The sequence below is a fragment of the Elephantulus edwardii genome, unplaced genomic scaffold (assembly GCF_000299155.1).
Source record: "Elephantulus edwardii isolate Elephantulus edwardi_28Jun2011 unplaced genomic scaffold, EleEdw1.0 scaffold00080, whole genome shotgun sequence".
Classification (NCBI taxonomy): Eukaryota; Metazoa; Chordata; class Mammalia; order Macroscelidea; family Macroscelididae; genus Elephantulus; species Elephantulus edwardii.
In genome coordinates this window covers 5,818,054-5,836,472 of record NW_006399830.1, presented here as the reverse complement: position 1 = coordinate 5,836,472, position 18,419 = coordinate 5,818,054, and the positions used below count along the sequence as shown (strand labels likewise).

Here is an 18,419-nt window from a genome sequence, read left to right as displayed (position 1 = left end):
GGGCGGCGTGGAGGGCCCCCCTGCGTGACCTGGAGGACAGGCCCCGTGCCGGGCGCACGGCGTGGAGGGCCCCCCTGCGTGACCTGGAGGACAGGCCCCGTGCCGGGCGGGCGGCGTGGAGGGGCACCCACTTGCAGTAGTTCAGGAGGCAGTAGGCCAGCAGCTTGGGCTCCTTCCAGTTGGTGGCGGCCATGTTCTCCTTGTGGTGGCGCTCCTGGAAGGCGTCGCTCACCCACACGCGTCTCAGCTGGCTCACCAGGGAGTGCTGGTTGGCCAGCCACGCGTCGTCGTTCTTCACGATAATGCTGATGATCTGCGGGAGAGGGGACGGTGAGTGCGCCGACAGGCCTTCCCGCGGCGGGTCGGGAGACGTCAGGGGGCCCCCACCTTGATGGCCTGGAACTGGAGGTCCAGCCGCATGGTGCTGGTGCTGGGCGAGCCGGGTCGCACCGCGGGCTGCGTGCCCCCAGGGAGCAGCAGGGTGATGAACCGGCTGGGGTTGGCGGCCAGCACGTCGCGAAGGGGTCTGGCGTCTTTATGCTTCAGGAAACTCTGAAAACGAAACGTGCACAGAGACTGAGTCGTTCAAGCTCAGGAAACACACAGAGTGAGGCAGTCCAGACGCTGTGGCTCTGTCGGTCTCTCCAGACCTCTGCCATCAACCCTGGCGCAGGGGATCCCGCGGGTCAGAGCAGAACTGCACCCACGAGGCTGTCAATGGCTGTTTCGTCCGAAGGGGCTCACCAGGCCTTTCTTCCCAGGTGCAGGCTCGAGGCACCAACCCACCTTTCAGTGAGCAGTGAAGCACTTAACCGCCGTCCCCTTCCTCCGACCTGAGACAAGACCTCAGAGACTGAAAAGTGTGTGAGCTCACTTTAAGAACTGCCTGCCAGCAAGAACTGAGCTTCCTGGCCATCATAACCCAGGACTTGCATCCTTTCTTTCCACCATGACCCCTCCTGGAGGCCTAACAGAGAAGACCCGACAGAGAACAAAGAATAGTTCTGAACCTGAACTCGTTCACAGGACACTCCATATAATAGAGCACTCGTTCTATTCAGGAGAAACAGGAGAGGGCTCAGGCACGTCCGTCCGTGTGCTGGTGGACAATGGGACCTTCACGGCTCTTACCATAAACATCCGGCTCCACTGGGGGTCGTTCAGCGTGGCCTCCATCATGAACAGCTCCACCGTCTGGGAGGGGTGCCGGGTCAGGAACTTGATCAGAGGCTCCCTGAATGGACTGCCAGCCTGAGCGCAGTGGGGAAAGGACGTCAGGTGCCTGGCGTTCCTTCCCCAGCTCACCTGTCTGCCCACTTAGCCCAGTGCTGAGCTGGTGCCCCTCAGAGCTGGACTATGCTACCAAGTCACCTCACACTGTGACAGGGGATGATAATTCACAGTCACACAACTGAACTCGCTAACAACTGCTTCACGTGGTCCTGAGACACGTCCTGTTATAATGGACTGCACTGACCACCACCTCACACGTGTCCCCCTCATTAATGGATTGCACTAACAGCCACAAGCAAACACTCATACGTCACCTCTTTAGATGAACCACTTTAAAAGACAACACAGTGAAAACAATGGAGGCAAAGGTGGGAGAAGAACCAGAACCAATGCCGGTTTAGGTCTTCACCTCGATCAACATGGCCCGTTCTGTCTTCATGACAACCTCCAACAAAGGCTTGACCAAAGTCTGGGGTGCGGCTGGAATCAGGTGGAAGAGGTTTATAATGGCAGAACAAATCTTCATTTCCTAATTGAGAGAACCAGAAATTAGAAAGCGGGTCAACTCGTCTGGCGTGTTCATGTTAATGCCGGGACCACAGAGCCTACCACAGTCTAACTACGTGTGCAAGGCTAGGCACTGAAGCAGAGTTCACACGCACGAAGCCACAACTTACCCACCGTGGACTGGAACTGCGTCCTCGGGAGACTACCTGCCTGGGACTTGCTGTACTGTCCACTATGGGGGAACGTCTGTCGGTGTGTTTGTGCCTCACGTCAGGGTGTGACATGTTTCCAGGACCACCGGTAGGTGTGGGAAGGGACCCTCCAGGGCATGGACTGATGCACGGGGGTGGGACCCCATGTGTGTGATCTGAGAGCACTAAGACTGGTGACCCCTCTGCCATGAGCTAACAGCCGGGGGTCTTCCCAACAACCTGGGTTCTGAGGGACAGACCACTTCTGCCCTCAGGACCCAGCACTGAGGAAGTCCTCACAAAACACCTGAGTCCTGGGGCCAGTAACCAAGCGGCAACATCATTAAGTGACTGGCCGATGGTCTAAGTATTTATCAACCAGGCCAAAAAACCAAGCTGACAAAACGCTGGATCGCGCCGTTAAAGACAGCGTCTGACAGCACTGACTGAGGGGTACATCATCTCTGTTCTTAATTTCAGTTCCAGTTTGTTTCTGTAAGGGGTTCACACGATCACAGGGAAGGGTGGGCCATGCTCCATGGTGAATGTGACAAGCATGACTCTCGTGGTAAAATGGGGTGACACAGGGTGTTCCCAATACCATTTGAGGTACTTCTAAAAATGTCAAGAGGAAAACTGACCCAGGGTGGTGTCATCCAACCCCAGAATTCTGCAAAATACTCAAGTCCTCTGACGGGGGTGGGGGTGGGGGGTGGTGTGTGTGTGTGTCTCCCTCTCTGAAATGTGTGTGTGTGTGTGTGTGCGTGTGTGTGTCTGTCTCCCTCTGAAATGACAATATTCCAGCGTTGTTGCTAGATGCCATCCACGGATCCCAATTCATGGTGATCCTACATGACACAGGAATTGTCTGTACTCTCCTTACAAGTGGGAGCCCTGCTAGTATAGTATGCTATGTGTTGGGATGTTAACCAGAAGGTCAGCAGTTCGAATCCCCAGACACTCCACTGGAGAACACTGAGGCCATCTCTTCTTGTAAAGACTGGCCGGATTGGAAACTAGAAGAAGTGTGACAGGGCTTTTTTGGTTTCAACTTTACAGGAGTTAATCAACAGGCCTTTCTCTCATAGAGCCACTGGGTGGGTTCCAACTGTGGCCAAACACTTAACCACTGTGCCACCAGGGCTCCTTCACAACCAAATAGTGGTGCTTCTACATTCTGGTTTTTAGTTTTCCAAGCACCAAATGAAATGACTTCTTTAGGTCTTCACATCGATGCTGGGAGATACGAACTAACGACAGGTGTCATCGACCTCCCTGCTGTACAGGAGAGGGAGCCCTGGAGGCACTGTGGCTGCCAACCAAAGGGTCAGGGGTTTGAGTCCACATCGTGCTCCTTGGGAGAAAGAACAGGCCATCTGCTCCTGGAAAGGGGCACAGGCTCAGAAATCTGACGGAGGGCCACTGGAGGTGCAATCAACTTGACAGCAGCAAGTCAGGGGTTTTAGCCCTTTGTTTATAGGAGAAGGGGAACCTTGGGGTCTGACAGTTCACAGAGTGTCTGTCCTGTTTGTGCGTGTGTGTCCAGTGCAGGGAGTCCGGTCAGTCAGCCAGTCATATGAAAGACAACTTACAGCTGCCCGCATTTCCAGTAAATTCACTAAATTCTTTTTACAGGTTCTCAAGAGGTTGTTGGATGTATGAGTTCTTAAGAACATTACGCTAGTAAAACTCAACTATGTCTTACGTGGTGTGGAGAGACGGAAATTTCTAACAAATAGAAAACGAAAAAAATTAAAAAACCAAAACCAAACCACCCCTCAGAGTCTTGCTTAAAATTTCCGGGATGAGGCATGCTTGGCACCTGGACAGTCACAGCAATGGGACTGAGACGTCGCCACAGACAGACAATACGGTTCACTGCACTCAAGGTACAAGGCACTCGGCCCAGGACAGACCACAGGACAGCTAAACGAGTCACAGCAAAACCAAATACAACAGCAACCCCGCCTGGGCCTCCACTCGCGTTCTCACCTCTACCCCTTCCATGGCAGGCTGAACCAAAACAAAAATCACAGCGTGAAAAAAAAGGGCAACGGAAAAGAGAAACAAGAAAACGCAAAGAAAAGGAAATAATTTTTTTTTTTTTAGTTTAAAAAAAAAATACACAAACAACTATTCTTCACAGTGCAAGTCAGAAACTGACTGTTAATAGGTTGTTCTCACCTCAAACTGACAGAATGGAGACAAGGAACATCTCCCGCACTCGGAAATGCTTTCCTGAGGGTGGGGAGGAAAACGGTCTTTTTTTTCTATTCATGTTATTTACAGAGAAAGGTCCCGTATACACAGTAAGGATTAGTGGGTAAACAAGACAGAACAGTCACAATTATCAGAAAACACACACGGTCGTTAACAGATTAACACCTTCCGCCCTTCTGTGGCAAGCACGGCCCCCCTAGAATGGGACTGGGTCCCCCCTAAATGAAAACCAAAACCAGAGGCTTCAGAACTTCTGTCTGGATGGAGAGCAAGTCAAAGAAGACTTATGGCGTGAATGGACTTAAAAATAAGAGTGGCTTGGATGAACTCATTCACACAGGCATAGAAAAACCCCTACCAAATCCCCAAACCCTAACCTTCCCTCTTTCCAAAGCCTGGGGGGGGTGGAGATGGCTTGCGGATCGGCCCCGGCAGGCATCCATATGGCCCCCCGGTTTACAGAAGAGCCTGTGGCCACGGGACATCCAACAGCTACCTGAGTGCCTTGTGAAGCCAACCCTAGTTTCCCAAAAAAACAGCTCTGAAGGTGTGCAGGAGCCGGGAGGAAGGGCCTTGTGTCACAACTGGCACAGCAGGTGGGCAGCTGCTGGCCGCCCGGAGACTGTGGTACCAAAGGGCATCTCTGTGAACGCAGGGGCAGCGCAGCACGTCAGGACGGGGGACTTGTTAGAGGCTTTGTTCATTTCTAATCAACTATTCAACTTCAAGGACGAGTGCCACATTACACAATGGTGTTAGGGGATTTGAGGACGTTAAAACAAAGGACTTTCCAAGGCCCATCCGCAGTGCTGTACAATGTCCACAGAAATGGATCAGAGAGCCATAGGTCGGGAGCCCAGCTCTGGCCTTACAGGGGAACAGGACACAGGCCTCAAACCGTGGCCTTACATGGGCCTGGCCCTGGGCCTACTGAGGAACAAGGTGGGGCAGGGTCCTGAGCTCTCTAGGGAAAGCAGCCCTGGCCACTTGGCTCTCAGGTCCCCCCCCCACAGCTGAAATGCAGGTGCTCAGGCATGTATCGGGGAGTTGGCCAGTATTGGGTTCAGGCCACTGGATGGAAAGGATGTGAATGTCACAGCAGCAGCTCAGTGACACCCTGATGGTCACGGAACTCCATCCCCTACACAACTGCGCCCACCTCACTTTCCAAACGCCCGCACAACGGGTTACATGTTGTTACTGGTGAGGGGTCTGCCTCTTCTTTCTGATCCAATGGCAGTTGTTCATCTATTCACTAGGGCTTTTAATTTTAATGTTTACTCTGGAATCGCCTCTTATGTTTCAGAGAATTAACAGCTTACTGCTAACAAAAGGAAAAACAAAAGGAAAATTTGAAGCAAAGGTGGCAACAACACAGCCAAGCAGTGGAGAGGCCCGGAGGCCTGTCCCGGCTCCCCAGAGAGTGTGTCACTCTCAGACTCCCTGCCACAGCCCACAAGAGCTTCTGGAAGGTTCCCACAAGAACAGCAAACCTTCAGAGAGAGCAGGGGTGCTGAGGACTCAAGTTTAAAGTTCTAGCTCTGTTTTACTTAGTCGATTCTTTCGAAGCAGCAGGAACTATGACTCAAGTAAACAAAATGCTCCTGACACAGAACTGTCAAAACAAAGAATGAAGTCAAAAAAAGCAAACTGAACTGGGATGAGACGAAGCATCCAACGAAAGGGCACGAGGGGATCAAATGCGGCGTTATCATGCCTCTGAAGAACTGTGAGCGGTTTCCTAAGCAGGAGTGCTGGAAAATTCCATGAGGGGGTCAGAGGACCTTAGGAAAATCCCACTGAGAGGACAGGCAGCGACTTAAAAAACCTCAGCAATGGATCTTCAGAAAAATGAACATCTACATGGGGTGGGGGTTGGGGAAGAAAAGGAAAAGCAATCTCTAAACAGAAAAGGTGAGTGAAGGGTCTAGGAACACACAGTAAGGGTTTGCTGGGCACTGTCATAAGTTACTTCCACCCATCAGTGGGAATTAATGCCTACGAATTACTGCCTGAAAAAAAAAATCAATGTAACGTGCAAAGCTTCACTCAAATAAAATAGATTTTTAAAAATGTAACACATTTTTACAAGTAACTTTAGCTTCAAAACCGCAGAAAGCACTGACTTTTAAGAGAATGGCAGCCCATATCTGGTAATCTGGAAGATTTAGCTAAGACAGGTTGTCCTCAACACCCTAAAGAAGGAGGAAAAAATAAAAATAGTGATTTCTAAAGTTCTTGTCGTTTCACTTTCAGCAGCCTGAGGACACACACGTGACACGTGGGTAAGACTATTTTGAAACTGTGGGGCAGGCACTTGCTGTCACCAGCCCCAGACACGGCCTCCCGGAGGTGGGAGTGGGCAGTAAGGACAAAACACAGTGCTTGCTGGGCCTCGAGGGACGGACAGCACCACCTTGAACCGCCTAGAACAGTCCAGAAAACACTAGAAGTAAAACCAAGACCCCTGGAATAAGGACAAGGTGGGCTTCCTGGAATCCCTGGAAATGTCCTCGTAATTCAAATGCAAGGGAGGGCCTGGAGGGAGCACGGATGGGAACGCTGTGCAGCTCAGAGGCAGGAGAACGAGGTGCTATGCTGGGAAGAGGTGACGATGGGGCACGGGCCTGCTGGCCGCCCCACGCCCGCATGCACGGGGCAGCCCCTCCCGAGCGCGACCCCCACTCACGTTTCCGTCGCTCCGCTGGCCGCCTTTGTGAGTGATGACCACCACTTCCATCCATTTGCGCAGGTGTTGCTGTCAGAGAAACACAGCCTCAGACTTGTTTCCTCGTTCACCCCCAAATGCTGCTGGGGTGCACACAACCACATGATCATCCATCCACTCTTTCACTCCCATCAGGATGACCGTGAGAACTACAAGTCTGTCCCCTATCTGTCAGGGGCAGCCCCCCGTGTTCTGGAGACAGGAGAACTCATGTTCTGCAGAGAGGGGGGTAAACTGATCCTGACAGGACATAAGATGTCCAGCAAGCTAGACAAACATCATCATCCCTGTCCTCCTCTTCGAGCTGGGGTGTGGAGGCCCCCACAAAGCAAAGCACAGTTGTAAATAGGGTGTGCCTGCATGTACAAGGGACCTGGAGACAGGCATACGGAGTGCTCCAGGTAGAAGGAGGGACAAGGGCCCAGAAAGGCAGTGTGGGGCTGAGGCAGTGGGCACTGGGGTGCGGAGGGCCAAGGAAGTCAGCTTTGATCCATCTGGGTCAGTGGCCAACAGGTCAGTGTGAAAGGGCAGTGAAATGACTCTGCATTTTGACACCAAGATCCCAGATATGAGGCTTAGATCTGCTGGAGGCCCCTTCAAGCCCTCAGCAACCCCCAGGGTTCAACCAACCAAACCAGGCAGTGAGGCATGTGGAGAAAACAACCAGGAGCTCAAGGGTCAGCACACCAGGGACAGGGCACCCAGACAGCACTCCTCGGACCGCACACCAGGGACAGGGCACCCGGACAGCACGCCCAGGGACAGGGCACCTGGGACCGCACTCCTCAGACAGCATGCCAGGGACAAGGCACTCGGAAGTACTCCTCAGACAGGACCCCAGGGACAGGGCACCTGGGACAGTGCTCTTCAGACAGGACCCCAGGGACAGGGCACCCAGGACTTCCCAGAACAACATGCCAGAGACAGCACATCTGGAATAGGTGTAGCACTGGCCCTGCCGAGCCCAGTCTCTGGCATCACAATTGCGCGTGGGCAGCTGACCAGAGGCTGTGACAGGGATTTCTGGCCGAGCAGGTTGGGGAGGCTCTTAACTTTAAGGGAGGCCTCTGACCCTTCATGTCGTTAGGGACTCTGTGAAACTTCCATGGAGCTGCTTTTCACGAAACCTGTGTCTTGCAGGGCAAGCAGGCCAGAAAGCACCAAGAAACACACACTACAGAGCCCCTCAAAGTCCCTACACCATAAAAATCACAAAGGATATTAACCACCAGCGTGGTTTTCAAACCATCCAACTCCTACACGTTAGTTTATTATGCATGTCATACATATACATGTGAGCATGTGAAATGCAAAGACACAGTATAAATTCACGAACTCAAAAACAAAACAGCCAATCCCACTGCCCTCGAGCTGATTTCCACTCCTCGCCGGACCAGGGGAGAGCAAACTGCCCCACGGGGGTCCGAGGCTTCAGATCTTGGCAGAGAGCACCACCCCTCCTACCGAGAAGTGTCTGATGGGTTTGCACCACCAGCCTCACTGTGAGCAGATCAACGCCTCAATTACGTCACCATCAGAGCTCCTGCTTAATCACCGTAGAAAAAGGAAAAAACCCCAAGCCTCTCTGACTAAATCTCCAACACAAGCCCATGTTCTTCATTTTAAGGGGAGTAGGGCTGCTCAGCCAGAAACCACGGCCTGCGAGGTATCGCTCTGTTTCCACACTGCTGTGCAGAGCACCTGTGAAGCGGCGTCCAATAAACGAAGCCCTGCTCACAGCAGACCTGACGGGTCCGGCTCTCTAACAACGGCCTGTTCGCAGTGGACCTGACGGGTCAGGCTCTCTAACAACGGCCTGTTCGCAGTGGACCTGACGGGTCAGGCTCTCTAACAACGGCCTGGTCGTGATGGACCTGACGGGTCAGGCTCTCTAACAACGGCCTGGTCGTGGTGGACCTGACGGGTCAGGCTCTCTAACAACGGCCTGGTCGTGATGGACCTGACGGGTCAGGCTCTTTAACAAAGGCCTGGTCGTGATGGACCTGACGGGTCAGGCTCTCTAACAACGGCCTGGTCACGGTGGACCTGACAGGTCCAGCTCTCTAACAATGGCCTGGTCACAGTGGACCTGACGGGTCAGGCTCTCTAACAACGGCCAAGCTGCTTCAGGCAGCAAGAAATGGCAGTGGACAAGCTGGGGGATGAAACGGGAGTGTGACAAGCAGACGAGGACCGAGCACTGAGACATCACTGACGTGAGCTCCAGCGGTTGGATGATGTGACAGACTAGGGCTAACAAGGGGGTCCTCTGTTGATTCAGCCCCTCAATCACCTCTACAACCAACATGTCTGACCTATGAGTACATGGAATACGGTCCTCTCATCTGGAACTCACTCGCCCACAATACTGTGTTTCCTCACTACGTCCTTGTTGATAAGGGCCAAGCGCTGGGACCAATCTGTGTGTATATCACTGGGGAGGCAGTCAGATTATATGACAGCACATTCATCAGAGGAAAGATTACTGTCACTAAACCAGGACACAGAAATGATCTCTAGGATGTGACAGGAAGTGGGAGAAAAGCAGTAACTGTATCATCTATGCTTCCTTTCGGTGGAGAAAATAACATGCAAGCCTCTCTTCCTATCACCCACGCACGTCACATCCGATCATTCACACAAACATCTCCGGGGAACACTACAAACGATACCCACCAGCCCCTGCACGAAGGAGAGCGGACAGGACGGAGGACAGGGGTCCCCTCTAACATCGTCTGAATTTCAGATCACAGAAATGCATGGCTTCTTTAAAAAAGTCTTTCTTGGACACTAAAGTAACTGCTCTATGCTCATTATAGAATGCATTTAAACACACGTGGCTTACCATCATCTGATCACAAAACTTATCATTAAAGGAGTTGGGGAAGAGCCTCGTGACCGAGGTCAGACGGTTCACCACGTTCAGCGTCAGGCTCCGGTAATCTCCCAGCATCATCAACAGAGGCCGCATGTGCGTGTGGATCTGATCGACTTCTATCGTCGCTCCTTCTAAAAACTATGAAAAGAGAAAGGTTATAGACATGCGCTAATAACAGTGAAGGCCTCATAACACAAGCTAGCTCCTAAAACATTAGCAGAAAGTGCTGTCTTTTTCCTTGAGGAAAATGGAGAGCGCAAGACCATCAACCAGGAGGATCAGCACAGGGACGGCAGCAATGGCCTTGAGTGTGTCAGAGATTATGAGACTGGCGCAGGACAGGACAGGGCTCAGATCTATGCTGTCAGGGACCTCTCCGGAGTGCTAAACAGCAACCATGTCAATCTAGAGACTAAGGTGCTAGTCTAGAGACTAAGATCCGGGCCATGGTCTTCGCAATTACCTGTGATGCATCAGAGAGCTGGACAATGACCAAAGAGGACAGAAGAAGAATTAATGCCTTTGAGTTGTGGTGCTGGAGAAGAGTACTGAACATCCCATGAACTGCCAAGAGAACTAACAGGTCTGTCCTAAAGAGGGTGAAGCCAAGCTGTTTCTTGGAGGCAAGGATTTTGAGGCTCTGTCCCATGTACTTTGAGTATGTTGCCAGGAGGGATCAGTCCTTGGAGAAGGACATCTTGCTTGGAAAGGTGAAGGGTCAAAAAGGGAGAGGAAGACCCCAGATGAGATAGAATGGCACAGTAACTGGGGTAATGAGGACAGGTATGTCAGAGACAGTGACACTGGCCCAGGACAGAGCAGGGTTCAGAGCACTGTGCATAGGGTCGCGATGAGTCGCAGGTGACTCGATGGCACATAACAGCAAGTCACAGGTCAATATATAATAATACATTCCAGAAACTGAAGATGAAATAAGCAAGGCCTGTCATCATGTTTAAAAGGCCTGGTACCACTGAGAAGCAGGTGAGGTGTCACCACCAGCTCAAATACCACAAGCACAGGTGTCCTTCCAGACCCACAGACCAAGGGAAACAGGCCGCGGCTCACCTTTCTCATGCAGGCCTCCCCCGCCTCCTGGAGCTCGCTGTTGGTGGAATTGAGGGCTTTGAAGAGGGCAGCGATGATCTTCTCTCTGGACTGAGGCAGGTAATTGCAGGCAGCAAGGGCGTCTTCAGAGAAAAAGGAAGACAATTTCACTGCTAACCTGGGAAAGGCTCATTACTGATCTGCAACAATGTGGCCTGATAAAGCTCTTCCCTTTGGAAACGGTTCTACTCTGTCCACAGGGAGCGGAATCACACTTGACTCAGCGGCACCAGGTGGGGCCTCAGGGGGAGAAAAGGGATAATAAATAATCCATGGTCCGTCTGCACGTTCACAGTTGCACTGACTTGGTATTATTGTACGTAGGCAGCTGTGACCTGGAGTCCACACACAGGCACCTGACCACACCTGAACGCTGTACTAACTCATTGTGCAGACTTACTCAGTGCAGCAATCCGTAAAGGGACCAGCGACGGGAGGCTCTTATAGCAGGGCAGCTTGGTCAGTGCTGAATCTTCGGCCTCGCACAAGTTCAACAACTGCAGAGCAAAGACAAAGCCAAGAGCCCATTGGCTACTGTGAAGGCCGAATGACCTCCGCATGGGGGACAGAGCAGGACACTCTTACACACACACACACACACACACACACACACACACACACACTCAACCCAAAACACGAGGCTTCCAGATGTAAATTCATCGTGAAACCAAGCCTGTACAGATGGATGACAAACTGAATTAAAATCCTAGACAACTGAAGGAGCAAAACTGGACCGCGCATCCGTTCGAGACCTGAGCCTCACCTGCCCCGTCACCTGGCGTCTTTCCTCCCTCTAACCGGCCCGGGCTGCAGACTGCCTGTCTTTTCTGAAGGAAAGCTTCTTCCCCCAACACCAACCGGGGCTGGAGAAGCAGGCGTGACGGCCAACACCCTTTAGCACTATCACTGTTACGTGCCAACGAGTCACAATCGTTGTGATCCTTCAGTTGAAAACCCTCCAGTGGGTTTTCAGAGTCTGTGAACTGGACAGGAGGCTGTTCTTCCTTCTCCTGTGCTGGTGGATTTGAACTGCGTACATTCTGGATTGCAGCCACAGCTGCTTACCATGAGGCCACCAGAGCTCCCTCTTTTAGCACTGGGGCATTATTTTTATTTCAAGAACAAAGAGCACAGAGGAGGAAGGGAGAGCTGCTGGGAGGGCTACAAGTCAGATACCCCGGTCGCCACCTGCCCAGGCATTCGGGCACAGCAGCAGTCCATGTGCTCCCTACAAGGAACAATGGTGAGACTATGGACTTCGGACACCTCATCAGGAAGGGACAGTCCCTGGAGGACATCATGCTTCGAAAAGCAGAAAGAGAGGAAGACCCTCAACGAGACAGACTCACACAGCGGCTACAATAATGGCTCAACACACAGCAAGCAGTGCATGTGAGGGGGGTGCAGGCCCAGGCAGGGCTCTGCGCTGCTAGACGTGGGGTTCCTAGGAGATGGGGTGGACTCCCTGGCACTTAACAATGAAAGTATAACTTTAAGGCCTTCAAGAACCACATCCAAACTAACTCAGAAACCATCAACATTGCCCCAAGCTTCCAAGGACCACGGCCCCCTCAATATCAGTACCAGATGTAAGAAGCGTGCTCAAGGAGCTAGGGCCTGCCTGCATGCTCCAGCCAGAAGACACACACAGTCCCACGCACACCGCTCTGCACCGTCCTCCCGTGCACACTCAGGCCAGCGGATACAGACAGCACCGCATTCACCGTCTTCCCGTGCACACTCAGGCCGACAGACACACACAGCCCCACGCACACCATTCTGCACCATCCTCCTGTGCACATGGGCCAGCAGACACACACAGCCTCCTGTGCATGGTCCCCTCTCTCTTAATCAGGCCAGCCCCGTCACCACCCTCCCACGCACGCCCACGCCAGCAGATACACGCAGTCCCACGTGCATCGCTGTGGAGCCCCTACCTCCGTGTAGAACACCTTGTGCTCCACAACGTTCAGATCCATCGTGAACAGCCGGGGCTGCAGGGTGGTGCAGAAGGTGTTCCCCTCCATCAGGCCAATCTGGGCGTTGGCAGGCTGGTGTCTCAGCAGGTGCTTCTTGGGGGGGACCATGTCCTGGAGGACCTGGGGGAACAAGGAAGAAGCACAGGCCAGTTCACGTAACAACAGTGACGAGCTGGGCCACAACCCACAGGCTGGCGGTTCAAGACCACCCAGCAGCTCCACGCGAGAACGATCTGGTGACCTGCACCTGTGGACAGTACAGCTTAGGAGATGAAACTGTCACACAGGGTCGCTATGAATCAGATCGACCGGCTGGTACTGGAAAACCTAACATCATCATCAGAATAGTCTATGACAACTACCAAGCTAACAACATCAATGTGATGAGTATTCGTTCATAAGTGAATGACCGGGCAGTTAGTTCCTGGGCCAAAACGGAGTCCTGAATACCACACTGGATGCAACCAGTCCTGAAATCATCCCTAAAACAACACGGAACAGCCCGATTCGCAGCCCAGCCCCAGGAACCCAGACTTCTATCCTCTCAACAGTAGCAATCACAGCTAGAGCCAAATGGGCGAACATGCCACCTACCCGTCGCGAGTCCTAAAGTGCACCTGTGACAAGGACATCTATGACCCACAGCCCCACCACAACCTCAACAGGTCCGTCTGCGTGAGAAGAGGGCAGTTACAACGTGGAGACCGCAGTCAACGTCACAAACAATGCATAGAATCAGTGAGTGGAAAATCAGTCTGCTCTGTCAACCTTCATGCAAAGCACAATAAAAAGTTCATAAAAAAAAATACATAAATAAATAAAAAGTTCATGTAAAAAATGTATTCGACACGATTAAATTATTACTCAACAAGAAGTGAGGGTCTAACACCAGCTACAACATGAAGGGTGGAAAGGTAGCACCGAGTGACAGAACCAGACGCTTAAGGTCAAGAACTGCATGAGGCCCCTGATGAGGCGTCTGTGATTAGGAGACGTGTGGAGACCACAGTGGTCACCTGGGGGTGGGCAGCAGGAAGCCAGGATGGTGACAGAAGGATCACCAAGTCTCTGAAGTGATGAGGGAGGGGGTGGGGGGGCAGGACAGGGTGAGTGTCACTACCACCACTGACCTGCACACTTAAAGAGTCAAAAAGGTTTGCTCTGCTGTCTACTGTGCCACGGTGACACATGTGAAAGCCACGCTCCTGGTCTCACCTCCTTGTGTGGCTCCATGATGACCGTCACACTCTTGCCCGTGACCTGGGCCAGCACCTGCAGCGAGTGCATGGCCTGCTTCCGCACGGTGGAGTTCGGGGACGTGACCTCCCGCACCAGGTCGTGGGTCACGTGGTGGAAGGACTTCTCCTGTGCCGCCAGGATCTCCTCGGCCCGCTCCTCGTCCTTCAAGGGCGTTGCACACCTCATCAGAAGCTGCTCCAAGGTTGTCTTCGCCATGGCAACGGCGCCATTGGAGACCTGCAGGTCAGGAAGCCTCAGAGGGGCCCTGTAGCACCCACCGCCTACGTGGGGACCATGCCCAGCACCCCTGGCTTCCTACTGCCCATGCCATGAAGTAGAACTCGGTCATCTTCACACAGGAAAGTCCATCTTGTCTTTTAAAAGGGAAGGTACCTGTCTAAACATGACCCCCGAGGAGTGCCCTGGAGGTGGAAGTGGTTAAGGTGCTTGGCTATGAAGTGAAGGGTGGGGATTTGGATTTCATCCATAGGTGCCTCAAAAGAAAGGCCTGGCAATCAAATGTCAAAAAAAATTGCTTCAACCATTGAAAACATCCTACTACCCTGGCCCTCATGGGGTTGTCAGGAGCGGGAATCAGTGTCAGCAACCAAGTTAAATGTGATCCTGGCATTTACCAAGTAGATTAGCTGCAGTGCCCAACACTACCTACTTTATTTAATCTGAAAATAAGGCTTAAAGGAGGAGCCCTGATGGTATAGTGGTTACGGCATTAGGGCTGCTAACGGAGTGGTCAGCAATTCAAACCCACGAGCTGATTCTCGGGAGAAAGGTTTATTAACTTTGAGAAGCCCCACTGGGCAGCCCTGGGGAGCCCTGGCGGCCTAATGGGTAAGAAGTTGCACTGCCAACCCAAAGGCAAGCTGTTTGAATCCACCAGCTGCTCCTCAGGGGAAAGACAAGCCCTCTGGTCCCGTGTGATTTAGAGCCTCGGAAGCCCCACTGGAGGGTCAGCTGCGAGCTGGCTCCAATTCAGCGGCCTGGAGTGGCGTGTCTGGAGACGGGGCAGGTCGACTCTATCCTGTTGGTCACCAAGGAGGCACGACGGACTCAGCCGCGGCGGGTTCTGAGCTGGGCTGGGGTTTGCAGGCTGCACCCTATGGCCCTTCCTGGCTGAGTGGGGAGCAGCACCTCCTTTACAGAGGAGTGCTGGCTGAGGAGCCTGCCACCTGTCACTGAGGCGCAGAGGGCTTGAGACACAGGAAGAACACCTGCCAGGCTGCTGACACACCCTCTCGTCACAGATAAGGAAACGAACCTGAGCCAGCTGCTAAGGACCTAGACAAGAGCATCTGCGGAACAAGCTTGTGCAAACTGTTCTCTGGACAAGTTCGTTTCTTTAAAAGGGCACATTTAGAAGCTGCACTGCAATCCCAGAGGTGAGTGGTTCGAATCCACCAGATGCTCTGCAGGAAAAGGAGGGACAATCTCCTCCTGTACCAGTCAGAACCAATTTGACAGTAAACACACACAAAAATAAAGAAATAAAATAAAAAAAAAAATAATAAGAGCGCATTGGTTGGTTTCTCTTTTTCTAGGGGGGAGTTGAGAGGAGGAGAAACATGAAAACTCCTTGAAGTATCTTAAAGCAAAAACTTCTTTTTCATCCTCCCACAATAATTCCCTTTAACCCACTGCTGTTGAATGGACCCTGACTCCTAGTGACACTGTAGGGCCCAGCAGAACTACCCCACATGGTTTCTGAGACTGTACATCTCTCCAGAAACGGATGGCCTCATTTTTTCCCAAGGAGAAGCTGGTGGATTTGAATCACTGACTTTCTAGTTAAGAATCCAGTACTTAAACCATTAATATGCTTTTAGGAAATTGATAACACTTTTGGGAAACAGAAATGAAACGAAGCAGGGGCCCACCAGCCCCCTGGCAGGAAGAACCTGACCTCTGCCCTGCACAAGCTGGGCTTTCCACACGCAGGTCCCTGGGGCGCCCACAGGCAGGCAGGACCACGGCAACGATGTCACCTACCTCGCCCGTCAGGTCCATCATTACGAAGAGCAACGCCTTGAGGAAGGTCTGCTGGTTCTGCAGGACCCAGGTAAGCGGCAGCCGCTCCATGAGGAACTTGATGGACACCACGCCGCCCAGCTTGGCGTACCAGGCCTGCTCGTAACAGCAGGCACACAGGCGCTCCACGATGTAGGAGAAGAGGGGCAGCTGGCACGCCTGGGGAGCACACACGAGCGCATCAGGACGGCGGCCTCCCGGACCGCTGCCCTCGGACCACCTCGGACCACCCTCAGGCCTCCCTTACCCTCTCCTTGGAGCCCAGGATGATGCTCGCGACGTCAAATATCACAGCCAGCGCCACCTCCCCGATCTTACACAGCTCCTTCTCTTCATACGCCATGCAGATGGCGATGGCGTCGATGAGCACCAGCGGGTCCATGCCCTTGGACCCGTTCTCCTCGCTGTGGAACATGGCCGTGCTGGGCTGGCTGCCCACCTGGTAGCAAGGCAGCAGGAAGGGGCCTGGGGGAGCAGCGGAGCGTGAGACGGAGCGAATTCCTCCTACACCAACAGTCCCGTCCCTCCTGTCCCCAGACCAGCTTGTTCCCACTAGGAGGTGAGGCCCTCAAGCAACGCTCTAAACCCCTCTCTCTGCGTTGACAACTGGTCAGCGACTGACTCGGCTCTTACTGAAGCTACTTTTTTAGGCCCCAGGACATTCCATCTTGGTTCCAGATCTTCCCCATCATAACTCAAAAATGTATTACTTTAGGATGAAAAACTGAGAGAGTTTATCATTCAACACATCCAAAGGCGTGGAGGTGGGAATGAGGGCAGTGAGGATCCAATCCAAGAGACTCAGAACCATCAAAACAATGAAAAGCCACAAAACGTGGCAGCTGATACGGAAGCCCTCACGAGGCCCAGCACCAGGCAGGGAGCAGCTTACAACTCAGCCAAGAAGGAAATCCTGGGAAAAAAACTAGTGCTGACCGTTCAACAAGCAACAACAAGGGAGGTGCGTCTGGGAGCCCAGGACTCCGAGGAGGACACACACACAAGTACAGAGTGGCTCAAGTGGGGTCCACACACCAGCTCCCCTGCAAACGAGTCACTACTGGTCTGGGAAGAAAAAACTAAGGGCATGTCCTTGTAAACGTGGGCAACCAACGGCAGTGTCCTGATGTTGCCTTTTGTAAACATTTTAGCCCAAGATGGAAACAAAGCAAACTTGCCCCACACGTGGACACCCTGCACCCCAGATGCGGAGACGAGAGAGCACGGCAGGCGGGGAAGGGCAGTAATGATCAATCATCCCAGGAGCACAAACAGGGCGTCCTGAAACGTATGGGGACGCTGTGAGGAGGAGACTGCAGAGCTGGACCCCGGGGACAACACTTGCAGAGAGCTCAGCAGCGCAGACCGCCACACACAGTGTGCACAGGGCTGCCGACAGAGACCCGCTGCTGAAACCCACCGGCTGCTTTGCCAGCTCTGCTCGAGGTAAGACTGACAGCCTTGGGCGTCACAGGCTATTATGAGCCACAATCAACCTGACAGCAGCAGGGGGCCTGGATCTTTTTGGTTTTGTTTTAGGGGCGGTAGGAGATAGTAAGCCCACAAAGAAGTTAGCTAGGTTTTCTTGTGAAAACAGTTATTTTACTGAAAAATATCTGATGATGACTTACAAAGCGAAATACCAAGGATGTTTATCAAGTGGAAAATTAGAAAACAAGGACAAAAAAGACAACTGACAAACTGGGCTTCTCTGAAGAGCACAGCGTGCTGGCCGCCCCACAGGAGCCAACTGACCTCACGCTTCCCCACCCCACTCACCGCACTGCTGGGCCACAGCCACCATGGTGTAGTGCCGGATCAAGCTGGCCACGAAGGGCAGGGCGCTGGGCCGGAGGTCCTTGATGACAGCAGACATGAAGGCCCCGGTCAGGGCCTGCTCGAAGGTTTTACGAGCAGGGGTGTCCTGCGCTTTGTAGCGATGGGATATGATGACGTTGGGAATGGTCTTCTCTGTGAAGCTGAAACAAAGCAAAGGCCGCCGTCACAACCTGGAACCACATCTGTTTTTAAAACGTTCAACCCACCCTCACGTGTCTTGTTCAGAGAGGTCTGAGGTGGGGAACATGCTCTACAGGAACTGGAAGCAACATGATGAATTCCATTATGGACAGTTATGAAGTCAATGGTTCAAGAGACCAGCTGCAGCCTCAGGTCATCTGCTAACACGGTGCTACAGCTCGTATGCACATGCCACTATTATTGTCTCAGAAAAGCAGATGTGGGGAGCTCTGGTGGCCTAGTGGCAAGAAGCTGCTCTGCAATCCCAGAGGTGC

At 52.8% G+C, this 18,419-nt stretch overlaps 1 protein-coding gene across 2 annotated transcripts in view; it reads right to left on the bottom strand.

Annotated features, from left to right (window-relative positions):
* TRRAP (transformation/transcription domain-associated protein) overlaps window positions 1-18,419 on the bottom strand; it is an 89,949-nt gene that overhangs the window by 39,186 nt on the left and 32,344 nt on the right. The window contains exons 22-35 of one of the 2 annotated variants that reach the window (XM_006889632.1): window positions 17,905-18,104; window positions 16,373-16,590; window positions 16,087-16,284; window positions 14,059-14,319; window positions 12,802-12,963; window positions 11,265-11,361; window positions 10,826-10,947; window positions 9,725-9,895; window positions 6,841-6,909; window positions 4,116-4,169; window positions 1,643-1,762; window positions 1,132-1,251; window positions 388-552; window positions 132-313 (exon numbers count right to left, since the gene is read on the bottom strand). In XM_006889632.1, the coding sequence (XP_006889694.1) occupies window positions 132-313; window positions 388-552; window positions 1,132-1,251; window positions 1,643-1,762; window positions 4,116-4,169; window positions 6,841-6,909; window positions 9,725-9,895; window positions 10,826-10,947; window positions 11,265-11,361; window positions 12,802-12,963; window positions 14,059-14,319; window positions 16,087-16,284; window positions 16,373-16,590; window positions 17,905-18,104 (2,139 nt within the window). The remainder of the gene's footprint in view (window positions 1-131; window positions 314-387; window positions 553-1,131; window positions 1,252-1,642; window positions 1,763-4,115; window positions 4,170-6,840; window positions 6,910-9,724; window positions 9,896-10,825; window positions 10,948-11,264; window positions 11,362-12,801; window positions 12,964-14,058; window positions 14,320-16,086; window positions 16,285-16,372; window positions 16,591-17,904; window positions 18,105-18,419) is intronic. The other variant, XM_006889633.1, reaches the window with a different exon arrangement.